The sequence below is a fragment of the Diceros bicornis genome, chromosome 12, assembly GCF_020826845.1.
Source record: "Diceros bicornis minor isolate mBicDic1 chromosome 12, mDicBic1.mat.cur, whole genome shotgun sequence".
In the NCBI taxonomy this organism is placed as follows: domain Eukaryota; kingdom Metazoa; phylum Chordata; class Mammalia; order Perissodactyla; family Rhinocerotidae; genus Diceros; species Diceros bicornis.
In genome coordinates this window covers 47,197,827-47,218,477 of record NC_080751.1, presented here as the reverse complement: position 1 = coordinate 47,218,477, position 20,651 = coordinate 47,197,827, and the positions used below count along the sequence as shown (strand labels likewise).

The 20,651-nt window shown below is 35.1% G+C and overlaps 1 protein-coding gene across 3 annotated transcripts in view; it reads right to left on the bottom strand.

The window, feature by feature from the left end:
- The window catches only part of STRN (striatin), a 94,192-nt gene that overhangs the window by 36,748 nt on the left and 36,793 nt on the right, over positions 1 to 20,651 (bottom strand). For all 3 annotated transcript variants that reach the window (XM_058551433.1, XM_058551434.1, XM_058551435.1), the window contains exons 2-4: positions 17,670 to 17,773; positions 10,130 to 10,203; positions 1,650 to 1,728 (exon numbers count right to left, since the gene is read on the bottom strand). In XM_058551433.1, the coding sequence (XP_058407416.1) occupies positions 1,650 to 1,728; positions 10,130 to 10,203; positions 17,670 to 17,773 (257 nt within the window). The remainder of the gene's footprint in view (positions 1 to 1,649; positions 1,729 to 10,129; positions 10,204 to 17,669; positions 17,774 to 20,651) is intronic.

The window sequence follows — 20,651 nt, the reverse complement described above, 5'->3', positions numbered from 1 at the left end:
GTGTAACTTTAATTCTCCTGAACCTGTTTTCTTCCCCCTAAAACAGACACACCTAGTACAGTGCTTGGCATACGGAAGGCACTCAATCTCAACAAAGGTGATCAAGAAAGATCAAAATTGGTAGTGGCAGAAACATGAAAAAGGGCAAACGTCATTAATAATGTCATTAATAAACATGACAGACAAATGTTAGGCATTAACTTAAAAGTAAGCATCAAGCCTATTAGATGAAAGAGAAAACAAAGGTAGACAAGATAACTCATCTAAGGTCAGTTTATTTCAAGATCTTGTATTAATAGCTGTTATAGCTCAGCAATATCTCACAAAGATATGAGACCAAAATGGAATAACTGCGTCGTATCAAATCAAGATACTCATTTGCAGTCCTATCCAATATTTATAGAAAGGTTTTGATTAAAATTTGGATAATAAATTTCTAACTTTCCTGAATTTAATCAGTTCTTGCAAACTAAAACAAAGGTGTTATGTTTTTCTATTTTTAACAAATAATATTTGATATATACCTCACTTTGGCACAAAAATCACTTTACAAATAACTGTTTCAAAAACTGCTCTTCTCATAGATAAGTTAGCTTCACTAAATAGTTACTTCCTCATTGATTGATAAAATGTCACCTTTACTTTGAGGGGCAAATTATGTGTCTTTTAAAGTTTTTGAAAGTATCTCTTGGATTGCTCACTATGATAACCACTTCTCATAAAAAAGAAATCAGCACTTTAAGAACACTTTTTTATTTATAAAAGAAAAATGCATAAATCATACTTAAGACCAAAGAGAGGACACTAGTGAAAACCCACTTATTAAATATTAGTGAAGTCTCATTTTCTTCTAACTGTGAGTAGATAAAAAATAGATATGAGGAGATGTTTTAATATCCTCTTCCTATCGTCAAAAGGAATGGCAGGCATGCATCCACGCTGTAAACCACAGGTTTACACAATTCATAAGCAAGCTCAAAAGTCCAAAACAGGTAGCACATTTCATTTTACTGAGGCACAAATCTGAACACAAGTTTCAAATGTGATATGCAAGGACCAGGCACTGAGCTGGTGTGTGGGTCTAGCCCACCACCCAACATCTGAACCTCAACCCAGCTTAGTTCTCTCTTTATAGTCTCAAATACACATTTTATAGGAGAAAGTATATGTCAGTGCAATATTTGCAAATTTGGGAAATTCAAGAAGTTCTTCAATCTATTTAAAATAGAAAGCTTAAAAACATAACACAAAATTACATGTAAATATTGATTAGACTTATAATAAAACATTATGTGTATTCATGTATAAAAGATGCAAAGAAAAGAGTAACTTTAAGGGTATAAAACTCTTTAAACTTTAAATTTAAGTGTATAATAAAATTTAGAAGCTTAAAATTGTACTTTTTGATGAAGCTAAAATTATAGAAAGAGAATTTATTCTTGATAATTCTTATTAATATTTAATGAAAAATAATTCCACCACAGGGGAAACAGTGTTTAATATGAAAAAGGAACAATAATTCAATTAAGCTTTTTCACAGCAGCAGCAGAATAATATAAGAGATAAAATTATTCTACTGAATTTAAAATACAAAATAAAAATAATCTCATTAAAATATCTTCTCTTTAGTTTGACGATGGCATACTCACTGTCTGAGTAGTTGTCGACCTTGTTTCCACATTAAGTGGCTGTTCTGTTGTGGCTGCATGTCTGTTTCATTGCCTTCATCTGGAAAACATTGTCATAAAATTGACTTGTTATATACATTAGAGGGCATCTCGATTCATAAAAAAAGTCCAATAAAAATTTAAAAGATGAAGAATATGTAAAACTGCACTGTCACGTATGTTTTAGAGCAACGTAAATTCTGTTTTTAAGTCTCATTTCCATAACAGAACTAATATAAATTCATTTTTGCTACTGGACCCCCCTGAGAGTAGCAGAACTAAAATAATGACATTTTCCTGATGTTTAGGTAGCCTGAGAATTTTCCTCCAGGACAAAGACCTATCCAACTCAAGGCACACACGAAGAGTCAAATAAAAGTACTATGAAGCACCACATTAGAATTAGAACAAAAAATCCAAGAATAATGGTTAAAAAATAAAAAAGCTAGGGGCCAGCCCCGTGGCTTAGCAGTTAAGTGCGCACGCTCCACTGCTGGCGGCCTGGGTTCGGATCCTGGGCGCGCACCGATGCACCGCTTCTCCAGCCATGCTGAGGCCGTGTCCCACATACAGCAACTAGCAGGATGTGCAGCTATGACATACAAGTATCTACTGGGGCTTTGGGGGGAAAATAAGTAAGTAAATAAAATCTTTGGGGGGGGGGAAGCCAGTTGGGGAAAGAGTAGATAGATAAATAATCTCGACCCAAATCTATTTCTTTTATTAGTTACTAAATGAAAATCTCAAGTATTCTTTTTAAGACATTCTTTGAATGAAAACTTCCTAAGCCTTGTAAAGCTTAAATTCATCATTTGGTAGAAGCTGACTCCTTTCAAGAAGGTGGTAAAATAAAAAGAGGCTTCTCCATGATCAGTCTGGACTAAAGAATTTCCAAACTACACTACGGCTCAACTTCAAAAATACAAAGAAGTTCACACTTTCCATCAGCCCTTGATCAAACTGTAAGAAACTGTGATCTTTATAGGGTTTTATTCAAGTGGAGATATAAGAGAGATTGGGAAAACCTGTTTTATGATATTTAAGCATGTACTGTGTTCTAGATGCTGCGTTAAAAACATAGACATTATCTCTCTTAATCTTTACAACCTCAAAAGATAGGTGTTATGGGGCTGGCCCAGTAGCATAGTGGTTAAGTTTGTGCGCTCCACTTCAGCAGCCCAGGGTTCGCAGGTTCAGATCCCAGGCATGGACCTACGCACTGCTTATCAAGCCATGCTGTGGCAGGCGTCCCACATATCAAGTAGAGGAAGATGAGCATGGATGTTAGCCCTGGGCCAATCTTCCTCAGCAAAAGAGAAGAGGATTGGCAACAGATGTTAGCTCAGGGTTAATCTTCCTCACCAAAAAAAAAAAAAAGATAGGTGTTATTACCACCCCCCTTTTAAAGATGAGAAAGATAAGTTTTATAGGGTAATTTAAGGTTTCTAAGGTAGAAATACGGTTGTGTTGAAATCATGTCTGCCTGATTCCAGAGCTCATGTATTTTCCTCCACATGCTATCACTACAATGAAGAGAAATTAGAGAAATATGTAAATAAAAATTAGATTCTGCATTTTCATTTTTCTCCTAAAATAACTAGGCCAAGCTCTGTGATATACCAAAAAAATAGCAGTAGAGTAGATGCGGGGGGGGGGGGGGGTTAAGTTAACTCAAAAAGGAAGATTACCTTGAGAGAACTTCAAAGAGGATATACTTAAAAAAAAAAAAAAAACACACACACACAAAAACAACATCCTACTACTAAGGAAAAACAATATATCTTGTTTCCGCTGTCCCACAAATTCAGGAGTTGTATATATAACATAGTATGTTCCAATATATTCCCTTCTTAAGTCAAGCAAGTAACCTGTACTTGCCAAGTAAGAACATTTACACTTAAATTTCAAAAGACTATAAATTTTAGATGTGGAAGAACTTTTGAGGCCATCTAATTTCCCATCAAAATATGCCTAAATCCTTTCTATACCATCCTCAGATATACTCAACCGCCTTTGCCTACTTTGGCAGGTAGTGATGTTACCAACATAGGGTACACCCATTCAATGGAATACTTCTCAACAAGAACAAGGAATAAACTACTGATACACACCAACACATGTAAATCTCAAATGCATTAGGCTAAATGTGAGAAGTTAGAATCAAAAGGCTACATTCTGTATGACTCTGGAATTCATATGACTTTCTGGAAAAGGCAAAACTATAAGAACAGAAAAGAGATTAGTGATTGCCAGGGGATTAGAGTGGGGAGGGAAGGATTGACTACAAAGGGTAGTAGTAACAGGACTGTATGTGTCTGTGAAAACACTAAAAAGCTGAATTTTACTTTATGTAAATTATACCTTAATAAAAAATGTTAGCCAAATCAAATAAGAATGCATCCTCACCCTCTTAAAAAAAGTTTATTCTTATACAGAGCTAAAACCTGACTCCCTGGGTAACACCTGACTTAAAAAAAAGAAAAAAAAGTCTGAGGTTAAAAAAGAAAAAAGCTCTTGCACATGTGAACTTGATTTTCCCCACACTTCCTTATCCAGGCTAAAAGCACAGTACGCAGTCATCAACTATCAGATTCATTCTTAACTTATCAAGTTCAAAAACTGACATCAGACAAAAGTGAGAATTTTAAAGTGGATAAGAGTTGAATTTCTTGGTAATATTAAAAGTATTTAACTGGCACTTCCAGTCAAGTTGAAATAACAGGGACCCAATTTATCCTGCTTGAAACAACTATAAAACAAAATAGATGATACAATGGTTAAGACACTGGGCATTAGGCAACAGAGGACTGTGATCCTTGAGAGAAGGGAAGCAAACAGGAGAGTCCTATGATTGTTCCAGCTTACTGCCTTGACAGATCTTCCAGATTATAGCAAAGAAAGGGGAAACAAAAACAGCATCTGAAGAAATAATGGCAGAAAAGATCCAAATTTCATGAAAACTATAAACCCACAGATCCAAGAAAACAAATCCCAAGCACAAAAAACATTGGGTGGGGGTGGGGTTGGGGATGGAGGAACTACACCAAAGCACATCATAATAAAATTGCTTAAGGGGCGGGCACGGTGGCATAGCGGTTAAGCTGTTGTGCTCCACTTCAGTGGCCCGGGTTTGCCAGTTTGGATCCTAGGCACGGACTGACGTACCACATGTCAAGCCATGCTGAGGCGGCATCCCACACAGAGCAACTAGAAGGGTGTACAACTATCCACTGGGGCTTTGGGGAGAGAAGAAAAAAGGAAAAAAGGAGGAAGACTGGCAACAGATATTAGCTCAGGGCCAATCTTCCTCAAAAATAAATGAATAAATAAATAGCTTAAATCCAATGATAAAGAGATAAATCTTAAAAAGTAGCCAAAGAAAAAAAGATCATATTATACACAGAGGAACAAAGATAAGCGTGACAGAAGATACCTCATCACAAACAATGCAAGCAGCAAAACAGAGAATTTTTCAGATGCACAAAAGCTGAAAGAATTCATTATCAGCAGCCCATATTACAAGATATGTTAAAGAAAGTCCTTAAGGCAGAAGGAAAATGATACCAGAAAATATGAATCCACAGAAAGGAATTGAGCACTGGAAATATATACTTTTTATATTATTTAAATCTCTTTAAAAGAGAACTGCTGAAATAAAAATAATGTTGTGTGTGGTTTATAACATACATAGAAGTAAAATATATGAAAACTATTACACAGAGAGAAGAGATGGATGTTAAGGTTCTCATACTACACACGAAGTGGTATACTGTCGCTTCAAGACAGACTGTGATAAGTTAAAAATGTATACTACAAAACCAAACCACTAAAATAACAGTTATAGCTAATAAGTCAGCAAAAGAGATAAAATAGAATCATAAAAAAATACTAGATTAATCCAAAAGAAATCTGAAAAAAGGAAAAGAACAGATTGAACAAATAGAAAACAAACAGTAAAGGTAGTTAAGTAGCTTTAAACTTAACCATATCAATAATCACATTAAAAGTAAATGGTCTAAATATCTCAATTAAAAGGCAGAATTTGTCACTTTGAATAAAAATATTCTATTTTTAATAAATATCTGGCTTCTAATATTAAATAGGACAAACTCAAATATGGACGATAAACAGATTTTAACATAACTCAGATTAATATCCTCCTAAAGTAGAAATGTGAAAGTTTGGAAGTGAAACAAAGAAAAGTCAGAGGGGTAATGAATTTTTTGTGAAAAAAGTTTCAGAAAATGTCTGGATTATCAGTTAGGAAAAATACAGTAAATGGATAAAAGAACAAAGAATGGAAAAATCCCTGCTTCTTTAAGGTTTACCTATTTGGATATACCACCTTCTACCCTCTCCTAGCTACTGTCCTTATCCTGTCATCTACAAATCCCTTGATAATCAGGCTCACAGGCTTCCTCAGCAACCAAACTTTCACACCATCTTGAGTGAAGTTAATATTCATGTGGGTGACCCACTTCAGCCTCTCCAGAACCACCACCCTCTGTAGCCGTCATACTTAGATCTTGTCATTATGAGGAACTGTCACAGAAGCAAACTCACTCTCTAAGCACATCCTTCCGGCTCAATATTCTCAATTCCCTAGTTCTCTGATTTAGCTGGGACCTTAGACCAGGGGCCAGCAAATTACAGCCTGCAGGTCAAATCCAGCCTGTCACACTCATTCATTAATGTATTGTGGCTGCTTTTATGTTATGATGGCAGAGTTGAATAGCTGCAACAGAGAACATGTGGCCTACAAAGCCCAAATATTACTATCCCGCCCATTACAGGAAAAGTTTGCTGACCTGCTCTAGTCCACAGCCTATCCCCTTACTTTTAGCCATTAGCCTCCTTTTGTCTTCACTTCCTTCTCTCTAGTTTTAGTTCATGGTGTATCACTTCAACCATTCTTTTGCCAGTGTCCTCAATTTTCTTGCCTTCTATGTAAACTCATGATCACGCACTTCAACCGGACCCTTAACTTTTATCAATCCTACTATTTCTTAGTCAGTTTGTCCTCCTGTTCATTATTATTTTAAACCTTCTCTACTTTCTTAAACCTCTGACACACTCTTAGCAGATAAACCTGTCTCATACATAAAGCTATCATTATTAAATACCCACCACCAAACTGAAGTCCAAACCTACAGACCCATTATCTAACTTCCTAAATTCTCTCTTGGTAACAATAAAAGACATGCTCCCCCTGCCATTCTCCAGCTATGTTCAGAATCCAATCTCTATCACTTCTTCAGATACCTTCCTATTTTGAGTATCTCTACTCTCTTCCTTGTATTTGTTCCTCCTCTAAGAAACACATCACACACACACCTCACACACACACACAGGCAGATTTCCTTGACACCATGCGTTCCTTCAGCTATCACTCTCTAAATCCTTCTCCCTCACCTTTACAACCTAAGCTTCCTGCAAGTTGACTACACTTAGTCTTCATTTTCCACTCATGTCTTTGTTTCTGCCCTCACCTCTCTCCTAAAACTGCTCACAATAAAGTTCTCTGTGTGTCACTAAATCCTGGAGATACTCTTGAGCCCTCTGGGCATCAATCAATAGGGCTGAAGGGTCCTTCCTTCTGGAAACGCTCTCTTCTCTTGGTTTCCTCCTACCATTAAGATAATCCTTATTAGTTTCCTTTTAATTTTCTATTCTTCTATCAGTTTTTTAAATGTTGTCATTCCTCAGGGTTCCATTTTAGGTCCTCTTCCATTCTGCATAAGGTCCCTGCATGAGTTCTTCCACTCCAGTGGCTTTGAGCATCAGCAGTACTATATGCCAGTGCCCCTCAAATAGACATATCAAACCCATACCACTTGAGTGAGTTCCAGACCCACACGTCCAACTGTCTAACAGCCATCTTCACTTGATTGTCTAACAAATAAATCCAAAAATGAACCCACCATTTCCCAAACCTACTTCTGGTTTAGTTTTTTACTAAAAGTATGCGAGTCATCTTTGATTCTCCCTTTTTTTTTCATCCCCTACATCCAACCAAACAAGAACTAATTCCTGCAGATTTTACACATCCAAATGAGAAATAATTCCTGCAGATTCTACTTCCTAAATATTTCCTGAACACATTCACTTCTCTTCAACTCCATTGTTAGTAAACTTGTCAAGGTAACCTTCCTCATTTACCTAGGTGGCTGTAACAGTCCTCTAACCAGTCTCCCCATCTCCAATTTTGCTCCTCTCTAACCCATCTTCCACACTGCTGTCAGTGTGATCTAAGAGCACATCCGATCACAAGAGTCCTAACTAAGATCCTTCAAATGCCTTCTCATAACTATTAGGATAATGTGTGAACTCCTTAACATATTTTACAAGATCTTTATAACATATTTTACCATTTGCCCCCCTGGCTAACTCTCTAGCTACATACAGAAACACTCCTTCCCTCCCTCCCACTGCTATCCAGTTATGTTGTTTCTCAAATGTGCCATGTTCTCACCTCAGAAACTTTACTGCTAGCACTCTGCCTCTGCCACCTCTCATTCAACAAATATTTAGTCAGTCTACTTGCCCTGGCTAATTTTTACTTGTCCTTTAGATGTCAACTTTAAATATCACTTCCAGTAAGAAGCCTTCCTTGACCACTTAAGATTAGATTTGGTTCCCCTGCTATTGTGCTCCATAACACCTATTACACTTCCTCATTATACATGTCATTTTACTGTGATCACTTTTTTCTTACCTTCCCTGTAAAAGTCCAACAGGGCGTTGTTATCTTATTCACAGAATTTGGTGCTGGGTCTAGTAAGCATTACATATTTAATATTTATAAGATGAACAGGTAGTTTGAATGATCAATAGAATGATATTAGGTACTAACTAGGTATTGTATACTAAGAAAACAAACCTGGGAGTTAGGAATTATTTCCAGAATTTTTCCCAGTTTACAGATAAGGAATGGAGCGACCTCAGAGAGATTAAGTATTATCACAGGCATCTAAAACATCAGGGCAGAGTCAAACTTATATGTATCTGATTTCAAAGCCCAAACTTTTTCTACTGAGCCACACTGGTTACTTATACACATTTTGTATATATTGCAACTACGCCTTTAAACTCCTAAATTGATATCTAAAAATTAGGAAACAAACTTTTTTACATAAAAGTACTGATTAAAATCACTCATTTGAATCAGACAATATACTTTTAGGACAGTCGTTAACAAATAGCCTAGATAAAAAAAAAATTTTTTTTTTAATTTAAGTGCATCTCCAGGTGAAAGAAGAGACACCAAAGTAAAAAATAAAACACAAAGAAAAAACATGTCCCAGCGATCAATTGTTATTGCTCTAAATCTCTAGGATTCAATATTCAGCTGTGAAAACGTGTTCATAACATTATTACACTGAATTGAACTATAAAATTGGTAGCACATTCAGAAGTTATTTTGTAAAGTTCTTTCATAAATTGTCAAATATAGAAGCAGTGTGGTAAAATGGGAAAAATATGAGTTTTGGAGTCAGACCTGAGTTCAGATTCATATGCCCTTTAGTTAATACTGGTATGACCTTGGGCAAGTTTCTTCACTTTGAGTTTAAATTTCATATAGGTAAAATGAGAATAATATTATCTTTATGGAATAACTATTTTAAAAATTAAAGTTAATATACATAAAGCCCCAGTACAGACAGGTATTTCAGTAAATGACATAAATGATAGTTGATATCTTCAGATATTTGATCCAGGAATTTAATCTGAAATTATGTCAAAAACACAGTCATCTGAAACATGGTGATAACTTTTGAACAACTTTTCTCACTCTTCCCTACACCTCCTAATACGTCAGTTATATCTGTATTCCTTAATATCTTTACAAGTACTATTTTTGTATTGTTTGGTGGGGTGAAGAGGAAGGTAGGAGAAGGAAAAAGGAGAAATAACACAAAAAAATAACAAATGTTTCAGCTGTTAAAACATATTCTGGTTTACAGAACCTCCTCTGAGTAAGAAAGTCCAAAACACTTTTATACCTGCAGCTGAGGGATTTGGTTTAAGGGATTAGGAAGTCCCCTGTATTTGAAGAAGAAATCTCTTACCTCCAAGTTCCTACTCTCTCTCTTTCAGGATTTCAAGAGCATGATGTACTTTGTACTGCACATCTCAAAAGTTCCCATTAATACTGGGGAGACCCAGCAAGACACGGCTATGTTGGTGCATGTCACCCCATGAATTCTGATCCTTCCAGTAAGTGTAGAACATAAGCAGAAAATGGGGAACTAAAAGAAAGGGTAAGAGGGAAAAGGAAGGAAGGTGGTGGAATATGATCTAAATGCCACTAAATGATTAGTGCCAAAAGATAAGTAGGTCAGAAAAAATAACTAATATGCAAATAATTAGACATTAACTTACAGTTATAAATATTGTTGCTACAACATACTAGATATTAACTTCTTTTTGATCACTTAAACTTCCTTTTAAAATCAGCTTACCAGAATCATAGCTTGGAGGCTTCATATCTCCCTGATTCAATTCTGTCCCATATTTCAACTTGTGGTATTTGGCTCTAACAAAGAAATGAGAAAATACAAACCATCTTAATACGTATTTAAATAAACTTTATGATATGTAATAGGAGTAGTCATCAGTATGCAGTAGTCCTGGCTAACTTTAAAAAGTTCATAGCCTTCCCTGGTGTAATACAAAAGTGCTTGCCATTATCATTTTGTTGTTGTTATACCACTGAGTGCCATTGTAACAAGTAAAGGAATAAAACTGGGAACCATAAATCTTCTTTCTGTAATTACAAATGAACCATAAAACATTCTAGTTTATGAAGTATTCAAATTTTCTTGACGATTGCCAGAGTACAATTCTACTATGAAAAGCAATAGATAAGTTCGAATTGTGAAATAAACTTGTAAAAGATTAACCTTTCTCAAAATTGAGTTTTTAAAAAGAAAAGTCATCTATAATACTCCCTGCCTTGCCAGGCAATTATAATTTGCCAAGTACACATTACAGTGAACAATCCAAAGGAGGAAGGGGGAACCAGCCCAAATCATCCAAAGATATTCCAGAAGGAATGAATCATTTTTTTTTAACAGTCAAGGTATCCTTTGCCTTTTCAGGAAGAACTGTGAACAGAAATTCCTGTCTATCTTCTTTTAAAAGCTAACGGAATGTTATTATTTCTGGTTAACCTGACTTAACCATCTCAGATTTAACCACCTGACACCAGAAAAATAATTCAGATAAGGTGAAAATTTTAAAGGTTATCTAAAAATGGCCATACTGGGGGCCGGCCCCGTGGCTTGGTGGTTGAGTGTGCACGCTCCGCTGCTGGCGGCCCAGGTTCAGATCCTGCGCGCGCACCAACGCACCACTCGTCAGGCCATGCTGAGGCGGTGTCCCACATACAGCAACTAGAAGGATGTGCAACTATCTACTGGGGCTTTGGGGAGAAAAGGGGAAAAAAAAAGGAGGAGGATTGGCAATAGATGTTAGCTCAGGGCCAGTCTTCCTCAGCAAAAAGAGAATTGGCATGGATGTTAGCTCAGGGCTGATATTCCTCACAAAAAAAAAAAAAAAAAAGGCCATACTTACTTAATGTATTTGTATATTTTGACTTGTTTGCTTCCTCAAAATACTCAGGCCATTTATAATAAATATTCGATGTAATAAGACTGCAATAACAATAATTTGAAAAACCAAAGTAATAAAGTAATAAACAAAGAATGAAACAGTAACATAGGCAAATCTGAAAGTTATTTTTTCTTTATAAAAGACTAACTGAGCACTTACCATAAAGTTTTTATATTTCAAGAAAAGCATAAAGCAAATGAAAATTATTTGCTCAAATGTGTAAAGTACTGGAATTCTTCATATTATCTGGCAGTAATTATTTTGCAGTTACAACAGAAAAATTAATGTTTTATAGGAATATTAAGAAAACCTATGATGGGCCGGCCCCGTGGCTTAGCGGTTAAGTGCGTGTGCTCCGCTGCTAGCGGCCCGGGTTCGGATCCCGGGTGCGCACCGACGCACTGCTTCTCTGGCCATGCTGAGACCGTGTCCCACATACAGCAACTAGAAGGAAATGCAGTTATGACATACAACTCTCTACTGGGGCTCTGGGGGGGGGGGGGCCGAAATAAATAAATAAAATTTAAAAAAAAAAAAAGAAAGAAAATCTATGAAAATTCTAGGTAGCTGATGTTCTATTTCTTAAGGCAGGTGGTGGTACACGAGTATTCTTTAAATTAGTCTTTATATGTTTGGCATCTATATGAAACGTTTTGGAATAATATACCGACTAAAAAGAAAAAATAATATTTATGTGCTAATATGGATTGAAATCTAAGCTTAAGTAAAAAAAACAAGGTACAAAATACAATGTACATGTGTTTTTTAATACATATATATACGTGTGTTTTGTATACATATTTCATATGCACAGAATATTTTTGGAAGGATACATGATACATAAGACATCAGTAAATAAGATTTCCTTTGGGAAGGGATATCAGTGAACTGATTCAGAAGGGAGACAATTTTGTGCTATTTGGTTAATTAATCATATGCATATATTTCTATTTTCTTAAAAAAAATTTTTAGTACATATTTTTGTTCCAAATTATCTAGAACATCTTTTTCCCTATTCCCAATGCTTCTCTTAATCACAAAGATTTCATCACCAGACTAAAAGTTTCCTCGTCTATTTCAATGTATTTGTAATAATGTCGATTATTAGAGGGTAAGATTTATAGCCATTAATTTGACTTACAGTTACCAGAAAGCAAATAAGGTTCTTAATGTAATTGTCAATCTTCAGATTTTTCAGAAACATACTTCATCTACCATAAGACAAAGTAACAATACCTCCTAGAAGTCAAAACAGCAATTCAAAGTAACTGGCCTGAGGACAGAATAAAAGTAGCAATAAAATTTTATGAAGTTAATTTACATATTTTTGTTATATATACACATATAAAGAAAAACTTTTTCTAACACAGAATACTGCACTACAGTGCATTCTAGTGGTCTTAGGAAAAACTGCAACAGAGCTTACAAAAAAGGTAAAATACGCTATACAATATATGTAACAACAAGAAAAACATACTACAAACTAACGTTTCATTAAAAATTAGACAAAGACAAAATAAGTAAAGAACTGTGTTTACCACAAGCTGGGTCCCTTTAAACCAGAGTCTCCCCAATTAATTGTTAAATTCACTGAAAAATCATTTACTCACAGAACCTTCTCAACTTAGTAACATTTCTTTTGAAGACAATATGCTAAAATACCTTCTCACTCATATTGTTTCCCACTGTTTTAATACTTCATCTCACTGTGTTACCAATTTTCTTGTTCTCTAATCTTTTTCTGTCTAAATCTGACTGCAAGTTAAATAAAGAATCTCATGTCTAAGAACTCTATGTTTGATACACAGCTAGGCCTCCCAATTGGCCTTTACTGGATAAAACAGCACAAAAATGATATAATTATAATATATTAAAGAAGTCCCATTATAGCTTTGTTTCAAAGTCTATTCTTATATATAATGTGCTAGGAATATAACACAGCATCCCAATCATTTTAAATGGTGATGCTAAAAATAATATGATTAAATCCAATGAACTGTTATTGAATTCTTATGACGTGCCAAACACTTCACCGGCTGCTGGGAATAACCTGCAGCTTGTACTAAGTTAAGGGTGGAGGCAAGGAGATGCCTGAGAGATAGAAATGTAAATAAATAACTAGCATACTGTGAAAAGAGCTGTGAGTTATATCAAATGTTATAGGAATTCAGATAAGGAATTATCTAATTCCGTCACGTGTGGTGTCAGAGAGCTAAAAGAAGGTAACACATGAGATTTTAGCTTAACCTCAAAAAACCAGTAGTTTTCCAATCACACAAATGGAAGATGACGAGGGTATTTCTCTTAAAAGGAATATCTTAAAAGAGGAAAAAAAAAATACACAGTGGGTCAAAAAACAGCTAAGCGTGTGTGTGTGTGTAGACTAGAAAGGGGCTTGGATGTAAAAGGTTTTACTAAGAAGAACTTTGAAATTAGCTAGATGTTTTCAAGCAGGGACATAACACCTGTGTTTTAGACAATGAATGCTATGGACGTGGAAGACAAATTAGAATACAGAAATGCTAGCGGCAAGGAGGACAGCTGGATCTTTACAGTAGTACAGATAAAAGAGAAATGGGGAAAAATACATGTTTTAGAATTCTATCTTATATAGTATTTTGGGTTCTTGAATATAGAAGTTCCTGGATAAACCTTAGATTATACAGTGTGTATTCTTGAAAAAATACATGTAAATTTGCTCATTTTGTAAATTTTATCACACTTTAAGGAATGCTTTGATAAATCCATTGCTAGGTGATTAATCCTTCTGTAATGTTCAAGATTCAGTTTTACTTCATTTTGGATCTTCTTACGTGGGACTACTTAGAAAATCTATAACAGCAATTCAAAACGATGATCGTTACGTAGGTGTTTACAGGTTAAATGACAAGATGTCTGGAATCTGCTCTAAAATAGATCAAGATGAAGCAAGACTGACGAAGACGTTAACTGCTGAGGCTTGGAGGTATATATAAAAAATATTAGTCTCTACGTTTATGTTTCAAACTTTCCTCAATAAAAATACTTTTTTAAAGTGGCTTAAGGCATTAGAAAAATAATTTCAGGATCGAAAGAATTGAAATGTTCCAGAGCTTTAAAATTTTTTAAAATTCCTGGCATTAAGGCATTAGAAAAATAATTTCTGAGTGATATGTTTAAGAGCTCTAATCCATAAAGAAATGCTTTTTTATTCCTTAATTTATTACACTTCAATAGTGCCATTACATCAGGAATAATCTTAAACCATTTCATGAACTTCAAAAGATATAAAATCAGGGACTCTTTTCCAGGAGATTCCCATCAGTAAAGAAAAAAAATCTTTCCTAGACCCAGCCAGTTCTTTATCTCTTCTGTTCTCCAAACTACTTGAAAAAATAAGCAACTATATCTGTCTCCACTTTATCTATCTTTCTCACCCCTCAATCCCCCATGATCTGGGTTATGTTCCTGCTACCTCACTGAAGCTGTTCTGGCAAGAATACCAACAAGCTCCTAACTGGCAAATCCAAGGGACTATTTTCAGTATACAACTTACTTGGAGTCTGTTTGGCATCTGCAATTGTCAAACTCCCACCTTCTTTAGCTTGTTTCCAATATACTGCTCCCTCCTTCCTTCTCCAACCATTCCTTTGTCGGCTCTTCTTCCTCTGCCTTTTCTTCAAACATTGCCATTCCTATGGGTCCTGCTAGTTCTCTCTCCTCTTCCCATAATACTTGCTCTGCTTGTTTCAATTACTCCTATAACTTGACACACAATATTGATAATTCCCAGAGACATCTCTAGTCACGAGTCCCCTCCCATATATATCTGCTTTTCAACACTTCTTTATCTTTAATTCATTGATAACTTCCAAAACTCGCACTCAAGCCAGAAACCCAAGAATCATTCTTGAGTTATCTTTCTTCTTCATCCCCTATACCCAATCATTTCCAAATTTTATAAATTCTTTCTATTTTAAATGTTTCATAGCTGATGTCTTCTCTGTTCCAGCAACTACTATGTTATCATTTCTCAGCCTAGACTACTACAATCTTCCTGCCTTTATTAACTTTCCAGTCCATCCCCCATATTGAAGTCAGGGTGATCTTTCTAAAATCTATTTCACACTATTCCATGCTTAAAACCTTTCAATTGTGTGACAACTAAATGCAATACGTATTCCCAGACTAGATCCTGGACCAGGAAAAAAAAATACTATAAAGATCATTATTGGGACATTTGGTGGGGAAAAAAATGCTATAAAGATCATCACTGGAACATGAATACGGGCTATATTAGATAACACTCTATCAACATTAAATTTCTTTAGTTTGATAATGAGCTGTAATTATATAAGGGAGTGTCCTTGCTCTTAGAAGATCAACACTGAGGTACTTAGGGGTGAAGGGGTATAATGTCTGCAACTAAGCAGCAAATGATTCAGGAAAAAAACAATATGCTATAGAAAGCAAGCATGATAAAACTAAATAAAGCAAAATGTCAACTGGTGAACCTAGGTTAAGGGTATATAGATCTTGCAACTTTGATTAGTTTGAAATTATTTTAGAATAAAAAGTTTTAAAAAACTTTCAATGTTCTCTATTATATCTAAGACAAGTTTGAACTCCTTAGCTAGGCTCTCCATGATCTAGCTCTTGCCCACCTCTACCATTATCACTTATCAAATCACAAATAACATCCTACCCTCCATACACAGTGATTACAAATTTCTGAACACACCAAACTGCTTTGTTTCATGTCAAACATATCCTCTCTACTTCCTGAACCCTGTCTATCTGGAAAACATCTTAGTTTTTATGATGCTGTTCAAGTCTCCTCTCCTCTAATTACACTTCCTTTCTACTTCCATATTCCAGATCCAAATAATCACTCCCTTCTTTGTGATCCCACTGTTCCCTGTCAAGACTTCTTCCACAGCACCTGTCATACTGCACTGCACGTCTGTGGTTTACAAGTCTGTTTCCTGCTACTCTAAGCCCTCAAGGACAAGGATTGTGACCTACGTTTATACTTAGCTCCAGCAGGGTGCTTACACTGGATGGATAGAATAAATATGTTTAATGAGAAGAGATATACACATACGTACACATACACACACACGTACACAACATCCTTGGTTACTTTAGTATTTGTATATTTTAATTCTTCTGTCTTACAAGATAGTATAATGTACTGGTAAAGAGTACAGGCTTCAGAATCAAACAGACTTGAGGGATCTCAATCATACCTCTATTATAACTCTGCAACTCTACCCAAGTTACTTAGTTTTTAAGCCTCAGGGCCTGGTACACAGTAGTTAATATAGGGTTGCCATTATTAACGTTATTACTCTCTCTCTCTGATTATGCCTATGACATAGAATGCTTAAAGTCTTATATAGTCCCAAATTACATACTTTTAAAAGTGATTTTTCCCCATCTCCCCATACAGCTTTCAATCAACCTCTCAAGGAATGAAAAGAACCACCTATTTTTCACTAAAAGGTCAACATGTTTTCAATCTCTTGTGCCATTTAAAGAACCCACATGAAGGTGAACACAAGTTCTAATAAAGTTTTATCTATTTCTTGATATTTATAAATATCATCTACTAAATGTTATTTATGGTAGTTTTGCAAACAGTCCATTCATCAACTTCAAAAAAACAAGAAAAGCATGTGATCAAAAACGAAGCAAAATAAAAAATTTCAGTATCATCTATCAAGTACTCAATTATCTAAAACAAAGAACTGCCTCACAGTGCTGACAAAAAACATCTGAAGACCATCTGTTAAAGCAAATAAACTTAATTCATATGAAACTTCCAAAACTCTCATCTCTGAACCATTGTTCTTTACTTGTGACTCAAGTTTAGTTACTTGAGTATCTTAGACACTAGCAAAAAAAACCGTGAGATTCACGTCTAGAGAAAGATGAAGAGCTGATAGCAAAATAACAAAATACGAAACAGGTCTATAAAAAGATTCTCAACCGAGTCTGCCAGGGCAGTTTTTTCCCCAAAGAAAATACATCAAATTGATAATATTAGATGACAGAAAAGGGAGTAAGCATTAGAGAAATTTCTTTTACAACTCAAAAACTATTTCAATTCCATAAAGAAACGGATATTGATAGTTCAGGGAGTACATAAGTTTCTTAAGAAAGGACAGGGTAGGGGAAATAAATGTTGCTAAACTTTTAAAAATCATTTATAAATCAGTTTATTGGTCATTATTATTAAACATTCATAATAAAATTAACATATGACAACCATTTGTAAATGTTTATTATAGATACTATTTCCTGAATTCAAAAGTATAAGGTATTAACATTTGGATTTGTTTTAGGGATGACAGAAAAATTATTCCAATATTTAAGAGAAGGCTATCTTCCATTTTACTGAATTACCTTTCCTGTTTAAGAGCATACTCCAGCATTTTGATCCTCCTCACAAGATCCTTCTTCAGATTTTCTTGACCTTTCCTTTCCCCCTGAAGGAAGGCAATCTGGGCCTGAGTAGGGAAAAGAAAGATGAAACTCAGTTTAGCCCAACTAAACTTTTTTTAAACTTAGTTGAAGAAAGAACCTCTGGAAGATAAGACAATTAGATGCAAAAACATTTCCTTCACATATCCATCACAAAGTATACAAGTATATAGAAAGGCATTGAGTACAAGGGGAAATAGAAGGCTTAACAATTTTTTTTAAAAGTACATCTACATGTATTTTACTTTAGACTAGGGACGTTACAATGTGTAGGCCATGTCCTCTTAAGAGTCTATAATCTAAAACAACCAATATAAATGCAGACATAGCAAAGTGCACAGTATAGTTTGCTCAGGGGTTTGCCTTTGAAGGTATTGAGAGGGTTTCTCTTTTATAAAGAGTGAAGATAGGGAAAGGGGCGAAAAGTGAAATCATGAGTTCTTATAACATGCTTGCAAAGTAAGAGTTCTCAGAGCTTCACTATATATTTAACTTTTATGATGGATTCCTTGTCTTGAAAGACCTTATCCTGGACCTCCCCTACAAACAATAAACAGCTGCCTTTTTAGAATCCCCATCTTTCACTCCATCTCCTTTTAGAAGATTTCATATGCAGGAAAAAAGAAAGTGAAAGTTGGAAAAAGGAAAATCAGAGACAATGGGGGGGCCCTTCTTAGGTTCCTGGCCTCTCCAAAGAACTACTAAAGGAAAAAAACCCCTACATTTTAATGAAACAAACAGTAAAATTCTTGTCTTCAGTAAACAGAGGGGCTAGGAAAAAGCTGCTTTCCAGAATAATTAAAAAGACATTTAGAGCTGACATAATATCTTTCATGAATTGAAGCTATGTTGTAAACACTAACTTGTTAAAGTAACTCATAACGCCACTAATAGGGCAGAAGGTCTATTTAAGGGCCCTCAAGGATTTCAATTTTCACTATTTCTCAGATGCTTTCCCCTCTCATTTCTATTATATTAACCCAGATAACAACGTTATTTATATTTCCACAGTGCTTGACATTTAAGTAAGCAAGAATTTACATTTAATGATGACCTTACCACATCCCTAAGAAATTGTGGATTGTCCAACTAAGGTTTAGTGAGTGAGCCATTAAACTTATTTCTACTTAGTTTGAATGACACTCATTTCTTATTTTTTCATTACCACAATGAACATCAAATCCAACTCACCAAGTTTCTTAAAACTTTCAAGATGTTGGTACTGTTATGTTTTTGTTTTCATTTCAATGACCTCTCAAGACTTACATTGCAATTACAAGAAAGATTCTTTTTACCTTAGTGAAATAATTAAAAACAACCTAAAAACAATCCAATATAAGGAAAAGGCATCAAAACGCAGAATAATAATACATGCATTTAAAGAGGACAAAAATGAAATTCTTGTGCAAAGGATATGACAGCCCAACTTGTTTGGCCAAACAATGCTTTGGCATAGAATTCTATACACTCTTCAAAATGGCTTTACTAAAAATAATAATCTAATCTGTATAATCATATAAATCAAAGTAATAATAAAATCAATTATCAATTTCTTCCTCTCTATATCTTTTGGCTAATTTTTTATTTCTGCCACTATCACTGACCCTGAATGATTCTGAAACTTCCAAGGAAAGACTGTTTCAGCCTTTAGTCTCTTGAAGAAGACTCAAAAGACATTAAAACCAAACGTAATGCATGATTCTGGACTGGATTTGGCTATAAAAGGATGTTATTGGGACAACTGGTGAAACATGAATGGGGATTAGATAGTAATAACATATCTGTTAATTTGTTGATTTTGATAGCTATATGTGGTTATATAGGATAGTACTTATTTATAGGAAATAAACACAAAAGTATTTGGTAGGAGGCAATGGGCCATCAGGTTGGCCGGCAACTTGCCCTCAAACGGTTCAGGAAAAATAAATTCTTTGTACTGCCCTTGCAACTTTTCTGTCAATATATGATTTAAAAAAATTTTTTTAAATGAAACAAACACTATACCAACTTCCTTAATATGATAAGGAATTAAATTCCTTCTGTAAAAATAACCTGAGTCTAAAACGTAATAACTGGTATATAAATCTTTACCCTTTCAAAATAAAGATTAAACCCCAGGTAAAGATTCTCCTAATATGGCAGGATATTGTTGTCTGAATTAGGTTAACTGAAAAGGCAGGGGGAAGAGGGGAGACAGAAGGAAAGAAAAGACTGAAAGGAAGAAGGGAAGGAAGAAAGGAGACAAGAAAGAAAGAAGGAAAAGAGAAGGAAAGTGGGATACATCTATATGAAGGAATACTATGCAGCTGTAAAAGGAAGCCAGTTCTAAATATATTGATATTGAATGATATCCAAGATAGATTAAACGAAAAAAAGCAAGACATAGAATAATACACGTAGTTTGCAACCATTTGGTTTTCTTAAAAAAAAAAAAAAAAGGTAAATATATCATTATGCTGGTATATGTAGGTAATGTCTCTGGAATGATTCACAAGTATGTAGTAAGTGTGAATGTCTCCAAAGAAAGTAACTGGGTGGCTGGGAGGGAGAGAAACGGGAGTTAAACCTTCCTTTAAACGTACAGGTTCCCCCTCTTACCTTTTGAATGCTGTATCATGGCCATGTTACTATGCATAAGTCTCTTAATCGAAAAAATTAAAGACTTTTATAGCCAAACAAAACTCGTTCACCAGATCTGGCTCCACAAGCCACCGGTGTGTAGACTCTGTCTTGGATATTTCAATCCAAACTCATTATTTTTACAAAGGAGAAAAAAAGAAGCACCAAGAGACTAAGTGGTTTGTATCCCTAAAGCGGATAGCACTCTCACAAATGAACCAAGGTAATATCCAAGACCCTGAATGAATCACTACTTGGAAAACTCAAGGCACACACCCAAAGTAG